The 13,943-nt window shown below is 39.0% G+C and overlaps 1 protein-coding gene across 2 annotated transcripts in view; it reads left to right on the top strand.

Annotated features, from left to right (window-relative positions):
• The window catches only part of atg5 (ATG5 autophagy related 5 homolog (S. cerevisiae)), a 43,517-nt gene extending 30,325 nt beyond the window's left edge, over positions 1-13,192 (top strand). The window contains exon 8 of one of the 2 annotated variants that reach the window (XM_044358403.1): positions 11,382-13,192. In XM_044358403.1, coding sequence (XP_044214338.1) covers positions 11,382-11,518 — 137 coding nt within the window. In that variant the 3' untranslated portion in view covers positions 11,519-13,192. Of the gene's footprint in view, positions 1-6,779; positions 7,877-11,381 lie in introns of those variants that run through there. The other variant, XM_044358405.1, reaches the window with a different exon arrangement.
• Positions 13,193-13,943: the final 751 nt, after the last annotated feature.

Raw genomic sequence — 13,943 nt, 5'->3', positions numbered from 1 at the left:
CCTATTGATTTCTGAATGAATGGGTATTTGGCGTTATTTGTTGCATTTAAAAAATATATTTTTTGGCCTGGCGGGGACTCTTTTTGATCTGGCGGCCCGCCAGGGGAAACACTGTATAGACTATTTGATTTATCTAAATGAATAGATCGATTAGTTGATTAATTGATTGGTCATTAGTGGATCATCAGAATATTTCAGACAAAGCAAGCAAATTGAAGACATTTTTTCACTATTTTTAACATCTCACATACTAAACGATTAATCGACTTATCAAGAAATAAATAAGCAGATTTATCAATAATGAAAATAATGCATTAAAGCCCTTAGAAAGGTAGATTAATAGATCAGAATAATCAGTGCTTGCAGCCCTGCACTCAAAAGTTTTCTCTCTCACAGTGCATGCCAGTTGGACAGTCTACCAGCCAACATCAGTCATTTGGTTTATCCAGCAGTCAGCCAGCATAACCAGTCAGTCAGTAAATGATCCAGTCAGTCAGTCTGACCAGCTGCCAGTCGTGCAGTCAGACTGTTTTTTTGCTGTGAAGAGAGCGTGGCGTTGCGGTCTTTCTAAATAGTGGTTGGCTTTGTTAGACTGACAAAACATGCCGTCTTGGCTGGCGGTCATATACCACTCAACCACATGGTGTGTGTGTGTGTGTGTCTATGTGTTTGTGTGCGTCAGTGGACATATTAATCCAGTTTTATACAGTTGTTGCTACTTTGCTGCAGTGCAAACCAGTCATTGATACTTTGATTGTGGTTGGGAGGGTGGGCGTTAAATATATGTAAAACGCTGGCTCCGTGTCTGGATTTGTTCTCATTAAAACTTTCCCAGTAAACAATGTCCACCTCCAGGACATTTAATGTGTCATAAAATACATTTATATGCAGAATAATTGATCTAGTCCCAGTGAAGGAAATGCCGTTGAAATAGTCAAGGAAACAATGATCTTTTCTGGTGAAAGTTCACAATCAGAGTTATGTAATCACAACAGAGCGTTTTCAGTACTTAAATCAATGTATGAAAATCAGAACTTGAAACTATAGTTGTATGCGAAAGTTTGGGCGCCCGTTGACAAATAAAATATTTTGTTTATTTTGTTTTTTTTGTGATTTTTCTTTTTACCTGAGAAGATATAAACACAGTGTCTCTAGGATAATGGGGGGAGGGGGAAAGTATTTTCAGCAAACATTCATTCAGTTACTTTTTATGACATCATTGTGGCATGTGCAAAAGTTTCGACACCTTTCATAGTCAGTGCTTAGTAATGCTTCAGATTCAAATTCAGATATGGCAGTTGGTCCATCAACTCACCGTACAATATCCATCATGCACCTCAGCCAAATCTTATATTTGGGATTTTCTCCCATTCTTCGCTGCAAAAGGCCTCAAGTTCTGCAATATTCTTGGACCGTCTTGCATGTAAGAGCTTTTAAGATCTACCCACAGATTTTTTCAATTATGTTAAGTCAGAGGACAGCGAGGGTCATTCCAAAACCTTCGGGTTGTGTCTCTTTAGGTAGTCCGTGATGGATTTCAGAGCATGTTTGGGATCATTATCCTGTTGTAGAAGCCATCCTCCTTTAAGCTTCAGCTTTTTTACGGACGGTATGATGTTTGCTTCCAGAATTTGCTGGTATTTAGTGGAATCCATTCATCCCTCCACCTGCGCAATGTTTCCTGTGCCACTGGCTGCAACACAACCCCAAAGCATGATAGATCCACCCCATGCTTACAATGCTGCTCCTTTTTTTTTTAATCAAACATACCTTTGCTTATTATGGTCAAAGAGTGCTATTTTAACTTCATCAGTCCACTGCACTTGTTTCCAAAACAAATCAGGCTTCTGTTGATGTTCAGTTGCATACTTCTGATGTTGGATTTTATGATGAGGACGCAGGTAAGGTTTTCTTCTACTGGCTCTTCCATGAAGGTATTGTTTGTGCGAGCATTGCTGCACAGTGGAACGATGCACCACCACTCCTGAGTCTGCTAAATCTTCCTGCAGGTTTTTTGCAGTCCAATGGGGGTTTTGATTTGCCTTTCTGACCAGCATACGAGCAGTTCTCTATCTGAGAGTTTTCTTGGACTTCCAGATCTCATCTTGACCTCCACAATAACCCCTAAACTGCCATCTCTTCTTCTTGTAGCCTTCCCCTGCATTGTGGGCATCAATAACTTTCATTTTCAGAGTCTTACACAGCTGCTTAGAGGAACCCATGGTTACTGAGTGCTCGCACAAGGTTTGAAGAGTCAGAGTATTTGTAAAGCTTAGAAATTGGCACCAGCTGACATTTCCTAATGACAATTGTTGACATGGCTCAGGCCTAACGAGCTGATTAAGGTCTGAGACCTTGTAAAAAGAATGTGAGACTTCGGAACTCTTAGGGTCCCCAAACTTTTGCACATGCCACAATGATGTTTTTATTTATCTATTTATTTTTTGTTCAACTTATGACATAAAAAGAATCTCTGCATTCATGTTTGCTGAAAATATTGTTTTTTCCATATCCTAGAGAGACTGTTTATATCTTTTCAATAAAAACAATCACCAACATATGTTATTTGTCAAAGCGTGCCCAAACATTTGCATACAACTGTACAGTAAGATATGTAGTGGAATTTGGATCACGACAGTTTCACATTATAAGAATATTAAGGTTGATCATGACACCAGGATAAAAAAGAGGATTTATGGCTTTAAACAAGTTTGGGCACCCTACATAGTCCCAGTACACCCCCTCTGGCAGATATCACAGCTTGCAAATGCTTTTTGTAGCCGGCTAAAAGTCTTTCAATTCTTGTATTTTAGATTTTCTCCCATTCTTCGTTACAAAAGGCTTCTAGTTCGTCTTGCAAGTACAGCTCTTTTAAGATCTACCCACAGATTTTCAATTAGGGGGACAGCGAGGGTCATTCAGAAACCTTCAACTTGCATCTTTTGAGGTAGTCCATGGTGGATTTCAGGGCATGTTCGGGATCATTATCCTGTTGCAGAAGCCATCCTCTTTTCAGCTTTTTTACAGACGATGTGATGTTTGCTTCCAGAATTTGCTGGTATTTAGTGGAATCCATTCATCCCTCCATCTGCACAATGTTTCCTTTGCCACCGGCTGCAACACAACCCCAAAGCATGATGGATCCACCCCATGCTTAACAGTTTGCAAGGTGTTCTTTTCATGAAATGCTGCTCCTTTTTTCTCTAAACATACCTTTGCTGATCGTGGCCAAAGAGTTCTGACTTCATCAGTCCATAGCACTTGTTCCCAGAACGCATCCAGCTTCTGCAGATGTTCTGTTTCATACTTCTGAGAACACAGGTGAGGTTTTCCTCTACTGACTCTTCCATGAAGGTCTTGTTTGTGCGAGCATCGCTGCACAAGTGGAACTATGCACCACCACTCCTGAGTCTGCTAAACCTTCCTGCAGGTTTTTTGCGATCAAATGGGGGTTTTGATTCGCCTTCTTTACCAGCACACGAGCAGTTCTCTATCTGAGAGGTTTCTTGGTCTTCCGGATCTCATCTTGACCTCTACAGTAACCCCGAAACTGCCATCTCTTAATTACATTTCGCACTGTGGAAACTGCAAGCTGACAACGCTTTGCCATCTTCTTGTAGCCTTCCCCTGCATTGTGGGCAACAATAACTTTCATTTTCAGAGTCTTACACAGCTGCTTACAGGAACCCATGGTTACTGAGTGCTCGCACAAGGTTTGAAGAGTCAGAGTACTTGTAAAGCTTAGAAATTGGCACCAGCTGACATTTCCTAATGACCATTGTTGACATGGCTCAGGCCTAACGAGCTGATTAAGGTCTGAGACCTTGTAAAAAGAATGTGAGACTTCGGAACTCCTAGGGTCCTCGAACTTTTGTACTTGCCACAATGATGTTTTTATTTATTTATTTATGTTCAATTTATGACATAAAAAGTAAATATGGATTCATGTTTGCTGAAAATATTGGTCTTCCATATCCTAGGGAGACTGTTTATATCTTTTCAATTAAAAAAATGACCAAAATATGTTATTTGTCAAGGGTTGCCCAAACTTTTGAACACAACTGCACATCAGTCATTTGATCCTTGTAAACCTTATAATAAAAATATTTCCCTGGAACTGATCACTCCCAGATATTAGTGGCGTGTTCTGCGTGTAAACACACTGAAAACACATGCTGACGCTTTAATGAATCACACAACCGAGTGTTAGTCAAACTGGGAAAACACCTTTCTAAATCTCTATTCCTGTATAATATTCATCACTTGTGTGTTCTTTCATATGACAAATCTGCTGCCGGGTGTTGTACCTGTATGTTTGGGCGGTCTAAGAGGGAATTGACCCTCACATTTACTGTAATCACAGCTGCTTTTCCCATAAGTGACTTACTGCTCTGATTTTTGTAATACGTCAAAATAAACCGCTAACTGGAGAGCTCATCATTTCTCACCTCAAGAGTTTAATATCATAATATATACACATCTCTTGAGCAGTAGCAGGAACACCCACAGTTCAGTTCACATCCAACATGTGTTTTGCTCATGTAGTCAGTGTGGAAAAATACCCTTTCAAAACTGGGTGTCCCATGTTGTTGTTGTTGTTGTTGTTGTTGTTGTTGTTTCAAAGACTTGTTTCCTGGTACCAATCCGTTTCCCAATAATCTCTAAATCAAATTTCAACTCATCCCAACCCACAATCAGATATGTTCAGATGTGGCTGATGGGAGGTGGCAGTATAGGCCAAAGCCCGGGGGCGCACAACGACCAGGAGAAATACATAAATTATAGAGATAATTTAAATGAACAACCCAATGAGACGTTTGAAGAAACAAACCATCCATGTTCTTCATTGTGTTACTATATATTTATGTGCCACTCTGCCACAACCTCCAAAATTATGCATATTTGAAGCACAGCAGGCACAGTGTGACCACAATTAAACCTTGTGACATAGTACCAGTTTAACTTCCTCTATACACTGAGTGTAGTGGACAATATTTTTACTTTGAGCAAATTTCCAAACCTAATTTTTAATTAGTTTGTTAAGTTAAGTCTATATAGCTTCAGGACTTTTATTTTGTTACATAAATAAGGCCTGATCATTCGCATATGGACTAATAGGGCAGCCTGGTCACCCGGCTGATAAAGTGTAAAGTTTTCTGTCATCTCTCTAGTGTCGGCTGTCTGATAAAGACATAAAAACGCCCCCAGAAAAAAAACAAAAACAGAAATGAGGCTTGTCAGATATACAGAGGAGGAGCAGAACCACAGATTTGTTTTTATTGTTTGTTTTTGTTTTAATTTATTGTTCAAGTGCACAAATGTCAACAAACATCTCTGGTATCAATGCCAGCAGTTGTGGCACCAGCAGCATTAGCTGCCTGTTTATTGTCAGTTGCATTCTCTGTGCTGCTTCTCACCTTTCAGCATTTAAACACATAAACTGTACAGTATATATAAAAAAAGAACATAATTAGCTTATTTTTTTAACCCCTCTCCTTCCTGAAAAAGTTTAATTTTGAGGTTTTCAGGGAGTCCTATACGTGTTGATTAACTGGTCTTTGTAAACCTTTTATGTGGCCTTTTTGCTGCCTTGAAGTCACGTCGTAAACATCAGAATTAAGTTGATCACAAATGTACAAACTAGTTTGATGGTAGGCTTGTGTGTGTGTGTGTGTGTGTGTGTGTGTGTATAACGAAGATTAGGGTGTGAGGGAACTGAAAGTTTTAAAGTTCACTCTGTAGCGTTACCGGCTCTGGAGATGGCAGCTCTGTTTTGCTCTAAGCAAAAAAACAAAAGTATTGTCTTTCTACCATGTATCAGTGAAAAAATATTTTTCTCTCAAGCTGATAAAGATGTGTTTATTGCAGGAATTCATACTGACGTTGACCAAACTACGGTAAACCATGCAGAGATATAACCGAGGCTGACCTCATCTCACATCTATCTATCTGTGTGTGTGTGTGTGTGTGTGTGTGTGTGTGTTCGTGAGAGAGAGTGATTAAGGTGCAGGTGGGTAATGTGAGGATCTACAGTAATATGTGTGTTTGTGTGTGCGGGTGTGGGTGATGGGGGGGGGGGGGGGCGTGGCACATTGTGAATTTCCCCCATTTCTCATAGTGAGACTGTGAGAATACACCTACTTCGCCCACTTCTGCCTGCCAGTTGCTGGGTAACACAGGGGCTAAAGGTTGGAGGAAATTGGTAAGAAACATAGCTCAGAAATAGACTAGCGTGTGCGTGCGTGTGTGTGTGTGTGTGTGTGTGTGTGTGCGAACCAGAGAAAGTGTGTTCTCGCTATTGCTGTCCCAGTGTGAGGATAACACCTTTTACTTTCGGTCTTTCTAAACTAATCATTGTCTTGAGATTCTGCACAATTTGCACGTAGTCGTCTGAGTTCATCCTCTCATCGGATGTGATCATCTCTATTGCATTTATTGACGACAAAATAAAAAATAAAAAAAAACAGCCAAACAGATTAAAAAAAAAAACAAACCTGTCTGTAGTTTTATTACTATAATAACACTTTTGTAGTGGTGTGCAAGCAGTAAGTAATATAATAAATAGCAGATGATTGCTGACTCATTTCTTTCAGCTTTTACCAATTTTTTATTACGTTAATTTTAAGTTGTAGTGTTTTTCTGCTGCCAGATGACACTGTTCAGAGAAAATAGACTCTTCTGGTGGAGAGAAAAACTCCACCAGAAGAATAAAAAAATGGATGGAAAAGAGCAGATGGTAGCAGAATTTCATTGATCTTGACATTTTTATGCCCTTATAGGAAGCCGAGTAGAGACGTGACAGGAAATGATGGGAGACAAACGGGGGAATGCAAAAAACAAAAAGTCCCAGACCAGGCCTGAATCGGGGATGTTTTGGTTCAGTGTTGTGGCACCTTAACCTCTAACTCAACCCTTTTTTTTTTAAATATTGAAAACCAGAAAATTTCCAGACAGTAAAGAAATTTTCTAACTACTCCTTTTTTAATTCCTGTTTTTCTACACTTCACCTTATGTCAGCGTTTACAGTTCAGCTCTTTTAAGTGACCTTAACTTCAAACACATGATGTGTGCCTGCATATCTTATCTGTTCGACTAATTTCAGCTAATACACTTCATCTGATACCTCATGTCCTTTTAGCACACTTAACTTTTAATTGCTTATATGTTAACTAGCCTTTCAACTCTCTCTCTCTCTTTCAGTATTTCATCTCATTTTAGTGCTGTCTTCATTTCCTCCCTATACTCTTCTTTCACTTCACCCTTTATTTCAGCGTTTTTTTTGGTTTTTTTTTTCTTACAGAAAATGTATTCAGTTGCCTCTTAAACAGTCTCACCTCAGTTATAGTCATACGGCTGCAAAGCAGATGAAAAAAAAACTGACTTCCTTCAGTCAAGAGGAAATCAAAGCAGTACAGTGATAGTTTGAATTGTAGCTGGTATCTTTTTTTTTTTCAAGCTTGTGGCAGCTCGGTGGTTTGGTGCAGTAAGCTAATGATGTGAGGAAACTGTTCTAGAGAAAGTGCACAGTAGAAAAACCATGTCTCTTCAAGTTTATTGAGTCTTTAAACTGTTCATGTGTTGTTTCCAGGCAAAAAAAAAAAAAAGAATTTAGTTGGATAAATTAGTTATAGTTTGTTGTTGTTTTTGAATCCACCAACAGCAAAGAAAATTAGGGTTATGGTTGGAGTTAGTCACTTTCTGCCTGACACTTTAAGGCCTTTTCTTAGTGTATTAATGAAAAAAAAGTATTTGTTGCTTGTGAATTTGCACAAAAGTAGTTTTCCTTTTTTGATTCTAGCAGCCCACAGGAAACTGAAGAATGTGAAGTGGTTTCTTCTTTTTTCACTTGCTTTGCTTTTGTGGTCTTTAAAATCCACTGAGCTGCTAAAAACCCAACAGTTTAGGTTTATTTTTTAAATTAATTTAATAGTCCATTTAATAGTCTACCCCTCACATTCTGCCTACAACTCTACAGCCTACATTCACTAAACTACAACTAAATTAGCTGCTGAAATAAAACCTTTTTTTTTTTCTTTTTATAACCATTTATAACAGCTTGTAATCCACCAAGCAAGACCAAATCATTTATCACCTTTTTAGCTTCATCTGTGATCTGCCTCTGCTGTGTTAAAAAAAATCACAAAAATCACATTAGCAGGTAAAATATTATATTATTTGCTTTGCTTTTGGTATCTAGCAGCTACTAGCCGAAGACAATCACTCTGTTATGGTTTATAATTGCCCAGATTTAGTTTAAAAAAAACAGTTTAGCTAGTAAATAAGAAATATTTACTGCATTTTAAAAAAAAAAAATAAAAAAGCAGCCACCAGCAGAGAACACCCACTCTGCACCTCTTCCACCCACATGTCTGGCCTGAATGTGCACATCTGTAGTTTCTAGAAGAGAACCTTTTTTGCTGAGTTAATTTCTTGCATTGTTTTCCTGGCATTAGTTTCTTGCACTTTGCTCAGCAGGTGTAGGGTGGAGCCGCTTCTCAGACCGTCAGTTAAACGCTCTGCCTCAACCGCCTTCTTGTTATTACGTGGAATTAAAATGTCATGCACCCGGTGGTTGGGGACGACCTCTAAGAGTGTATCTGTATGTATGTATGTGTGTGTGAGGTCAAGAGTGGCAGACGGTCTTTCATGTCTTTCTCACGCACACCGAGAACGTTCTGATCGTAAACGAGAGTCGTCCTAATTAGCCAGAAACTGAAACGTCATTTGCAAATACTAAAATATTTAAAAATAGTTACTTAGAAATAGAAATCTATATTTGAAACCAAAACCCTAATCTATAATTTTTGCCTCTTTAGACCAACCAAATTAAAGACAGCTGTGTTAAAGATTTTTATGTTAAAGCACATGTTAAACATAGTTTGTTTTACAGCAGAGTGAAACATTGATCACCTTCTGGGCTTTTCACTGCAAAACTGTCAAAATATTTGTCTTGAAGCATGAATCAATCTGGTAGTTAGATTAAATTCTTAATTATCTTTAAACAGGTTAACATTTTCTAAAGATTGACTGGTTTCTAGAAGTACCAAAGTAAAATAGAAACAGACTTCAGATTTCATTCAGCTTCCTCACCTCACCTGCACATTTCACCTAAAAAAAAAAAGAAGAAACAATTCAAACAAAATATGACTGAAAAACAAAATAAATTTTGTATTGTATAAATAAAGTTTTAGATTGTAGGAAATAATTAACATTTTTTGGCCTACAAGCCCTTTTGAAGTCCTATAATTGACCCCCAACTGTCAGAGAAACGTGAAACTGTCATTTTCATTGTTGTATAATTTTATTTATTACTCCAAGAACATGGAGGGAGCTCTACATAATGATATCCAGACATTATTAATTAAATTCACTGTAATAATCAAACAGCCAAGCAGCTGAAATCAATTATTTCCTGTTCAGTATGTAACAGCACATTTACACATTCACATTACCAACCCATTCTTTAAGAAATATGTAAAAGTCTAGAAAAAAACACATTTGGAAATATCTTAAATAAATACTTGGAGGTTAAAATGTCTGAAAAACATTTAATAACATCTAATAGTATTTAATATAGTACAATATTTTAATGTCAAATTGAATTTTAAAGGTCTTTAATATACCAGGAACACTTCTTTATCTTCTTATTTAGTGATGCTTTATCCATCCATCCGGTTTTCCACTTATCAGACATCCGTCACCCCGGCAACACCCTCCAGCTCCTCCTGGGGAATCCCAAAGCATTCCCAGGATGGAAGAGATATGTAGTCCCTCCAGTCCCTACTAGTTGGACGTTCCTGGAACAGCTCCAGAAGGAGGCGTCCAGGAGGTGTTCCCCCCGGGTATCTCTCAGGCTGAGAGGACTCTCCCTCTCTGCTCCGAGAATCGTCACCTTATTGTGGCGGAGGGCTTTGAGCTCCCCTTTTACCCCCGAGAGCTGTGTCATCGGGATCCATAGCCCCTGGTTTTCCCCCCAAGGCAAATTGGTCCCAGGTGAAGGTCCAGACTGAGAATGATTCATAAACCTCAATGAAGCGTGTGGGAACCTCTCCCAGAAGAGGGGAGACCAGGACACCCGTGTGGAGTTAATGCTTTGTAATCAAGAAATTCTAACTGCCATTAAACTCTTGACAGTGAGTTTTGTGGTTCAAGCTCTAAAACAATGAAACCTACACTTCCCACAATGCAGCTCGATAGTATCTTTCACTTCAAACATCCTTGCAAAAGCCCACAGTTATATAACGCTTTCTGTTTGTCATCATAGCCAAAGAAGACATTATATAAATATATATCACACTACTGCAGTATTCATGACAGTTAAAATGATCTTTGTGTGCCTCTTTGAAAAGGTTTCAAACGTTCATAGATCAAACTTTCAGGCTCCTTGAATGTTTCTAAAAATCATGTCAGAAATCTCCTCAGTGCGAATCACACACTCACAACCCTGGAAGGCAGAGAAAGTCGCTGCTTTTAACGGACTTTTTGCGGTCGTGGTCTTTCAACAGGAGGGCGGGGTCAGTCACATGGAGGCCATCGTATTTAGCAACACACACACACACTCTCACACACTTTCACACAGTATGAAACTGTCAAACTGTCAGAGTGAAAGTTTAAAAATTCGAATCTTGTCAACAACGAGCATAAAAACAATCAACTGTCACTTCGTAGCTGAAAGAAGAAAAAAAAAAAAAACACGCTCAGGTTTACCTTCGTACACTTTCTATCTTCTCTCACAACACATGACTCAACACACCCTCTCTCTCTCTCTATCTCTCTCTCTCTCTCTCTCTCTCTCTCTCTCTCTCTCTCTCTCTCAGCCACCACACCGATGAGTTACTATCGTGTATGATGTGGTCTCTCTCACCTCACGTAACCAACTGTTTTCCTCTTTTCTCTGCACCGTCTCTCCCTCGCTCTTCTCTCTACATCATTCTTTCCTTTTACAGTATTTCATTTAACCCGTTTCGCTCCGCTCCCTTCTTAATTTCCTCTTTTCTGTCTTTTTTTTTTCCTCTTTCTCTTTCACCATTTTTGTCTACTTTCCTCCTCTTCTTCCTTCTGTCTTCCCCTTTTCCCTCTGTGTCGCACCTCGTCGTTCCTCCTGTCTTTTCCTTTTTCCTCCCCTCCACTCTCTCTCTCCCACATCCTCTCTTGTTTTCTACTTATAATAATCTTAATAACTGTATTTTTGCAGCACATCTCTACACGAATGCACAAATTGTTTCAGTCAAACACGGTAAAACAGAGAGAATGTGTTAAAATAATGAGAGAAAACAGGAAAATATCAACGTGGAAAGCAGCAATAAACAATAACAACAACAAAAAGATGTTTTAAAAGATGCTACTGATTTAATTATTCATCTTTTTCTCTTTTTCCGCAGGTGAGGTGAAGCGTTACCAGGTAGTGATTCACGGTATTGAACCCCTGCTGGAGACTCCTCTTCAGTGGCTCAGCGAACATCTCAGCCACCCCGACAACTTCCTGCACATCTGTATCAACCCCACCCCGACCGACTGACTGACTGGAAAAACCCACCTCCTACCCCCTCTCTCTCTCTCTCTCACTGTCACAGTGACAACCGACCGACCAGCTGACCCACCAGCAGCAGCCGACTGGATGTCCCGCCCCACCCACCCCCACCCCTACCCCCTCCCCCCACCAACCACCCCCCCAGGAAATGTCAGCGCTTAGCAGGTGGAAACTCTGAACTCTGAAACGGACTCTTTAACGAGAATTTTGTCAATGATGCACAAAGAGGAGGAGGGAGAAAAAACCTCTGTTTGCATCTTATCTATTTATATTTCTACTCCTACTATTACTAATACTCCTCTTCTCACCTCAGACGACGCGTACAGGAGGAGATGAAAGGATCTTCTTCCTCCTCTGCTCCCAAAAGACATTTCTATTGGTAAAGAGGTGGCCGAATGAGCTTTTTTTTTTCTATCCTGCTATCTTTTTTCTACTCCTCTCCAAACAAACATCTCTATTGGAGTAGAGGAGGTGAAAGGATTGCTTGTCCCCCCTCCTCTCCCCCCTCCTCCCCCCCATTCTGCTACACACATCTTCCTCCTCATCTACTGTAATCCAAGACAGTCCCGTCGACAGGGAGACAGGATTTTTTTGGGGGGGAGGGGGAGAGGCGTATTAGTCATGCTGAAGTTGCCTTAGTTACCACGCTCACCTGTTTTCATCATCTTGACGTACATGAAGTTACTCTGAGTTTACATCACCTCAGCCTCGGCCTCCAAAAAACCCTCTATAAGACATTTTTACAGAGGACTATATTTTGGTTTGGTTGCCTGGATTAACTTTTTTTTTTTTTGGCTTCATTTGACAACGTGGTATAAGAAGAAGACTTGGACTAGGCGCCTGGTGCCACTTTTTTTTTTTTTTTTTTTTTTAAGAAAGCAATTTAACAAGCAGATAAAAAAAAACACGTCTAGTACTGTTCATGAATTAGCATTAAAATTGCAGCTTTAACTCAAAACGGTGTAACTTAAATTTTTTGTTTACTTTCATATTTCATCAAATAAAATCACATTGTTGTTTTAACCTGAAAATAAAAAAGGCTGTACTTGTTTGTTTGTTTTTTTCCCCGCAGCAGGATGCTAACTGTCGAGCTTGAACTAGCTTATTTATGAAGCTAAAGCGTATTGATTTAGGGTCATGGGGGAAAAAAAAAAACTCCATGTGTTTTCAATAGCAGGTGTTGAATTCTCGCCATCAATGAACACAGTTTTTGCTGTTTCACTGTCTGTTTTTTTTGTTTTTTTTTGTCAGATTTGGCTCAAGCCTCTTCGTCCGTGGCCAAACTTTAAATGAACATCTGGTTTGGACTCATTTGAGGAACTTCTCTCGAGATAATGAGACAACAACAGACGCATTTATCATCAAGTCTGCTGGCTTTTTAGGGACCAAAGTTGTGTAACATGTCATGTTGAATTTTAGGCTTGTGGAAAGAAAAGAAAACTGGCAAAAAAAAAAAAAGCAGGTACTGTGTGACTGTTGACATGATCGGACCTCTGCTGGTTGTCATATGTCATTAATCACTCGTTTGTTTTGTTTTTTTTTTTTCATTTCAGTATTTTGTCTTTTTTACATCTGTTCTTACTGAAATAAAATTACTCTAAAAGCATTCGGCTGACACTGTTATCCAGAATGACTTCAAATAAAAGTGAGTTGATTCAAATATTTAATTGTGAGAATCTATTTATTAATGAAATAAAAAAAGCTTTAATATGTGCTTAAACATATTTAAAGAATAGGACTCACCGGTTACATTCATGTCTGTAAATTTAGTGGATACTTAAAATAACCAGCTGTGGCGGTAAGTGTGAGTCCTGTTCACTATGAAAGGTCACAAAACCCTCAGTGCATCTTTCCAAAAATGAAAATTCTATTTCCATTGCAGGTAAACTGAACCTTGAATAGCTTCACTCGACAGATCTCACCTTCCTTATTATATTAAGAAGCTGGGTGTCGCAAGTTTTTTCATTACTGGTAACTAAATGTTACCAGTAACCACAAACAAAATTCCCTTCACCTCCGCGCTTTGTATTGGGGTCGAGACAGATAATCTCACAACCTGGATGAATGAAAGCAAAACTCTGCATAGCTAGAAGCTGCTAGAGGTGAAAGACAACATGATAAGTATGTTTCTGATATATTTAGATCGCATGATGTTACGAATATAATATCCAGAACGGTTTCTGTTGTGCAGCAAACAAACTGCAGTAATCTTCTATAATTTACATTATTTTTAACGTTACTTTTTGTTGGTTTGAGACACAATTCAGGGTTAAAATCTGGTTTAATCTGGTTTATAATGTAACAAAGGATTTACAGCTAAACAGAAACTTGTCTGGTTTCCAACGTGTTGCATTATTTCTAAATACTGAACATGTTCGTATAGAATCTACTGTAACAGGATATTGTGGCCGTG

The sequence above is a fragment of the Thunnus albacares genome, chromosome 8 (genome assembly GCF_914725855.1).
Source record: "Thunnus albacares chromosome 8, fThuAlb1.1, whole genome shotgun sequence".
NCBI lineage: Eukaryota > Metazoa > Chordata > Actinopteri > Scombriformes > Scombridae > Thunnus > Thunnus albacares.
Note: the sequence above shows the minus strand (reverse complement) of the source record. Positions and strands in the feature narration are given on the sequence as shown.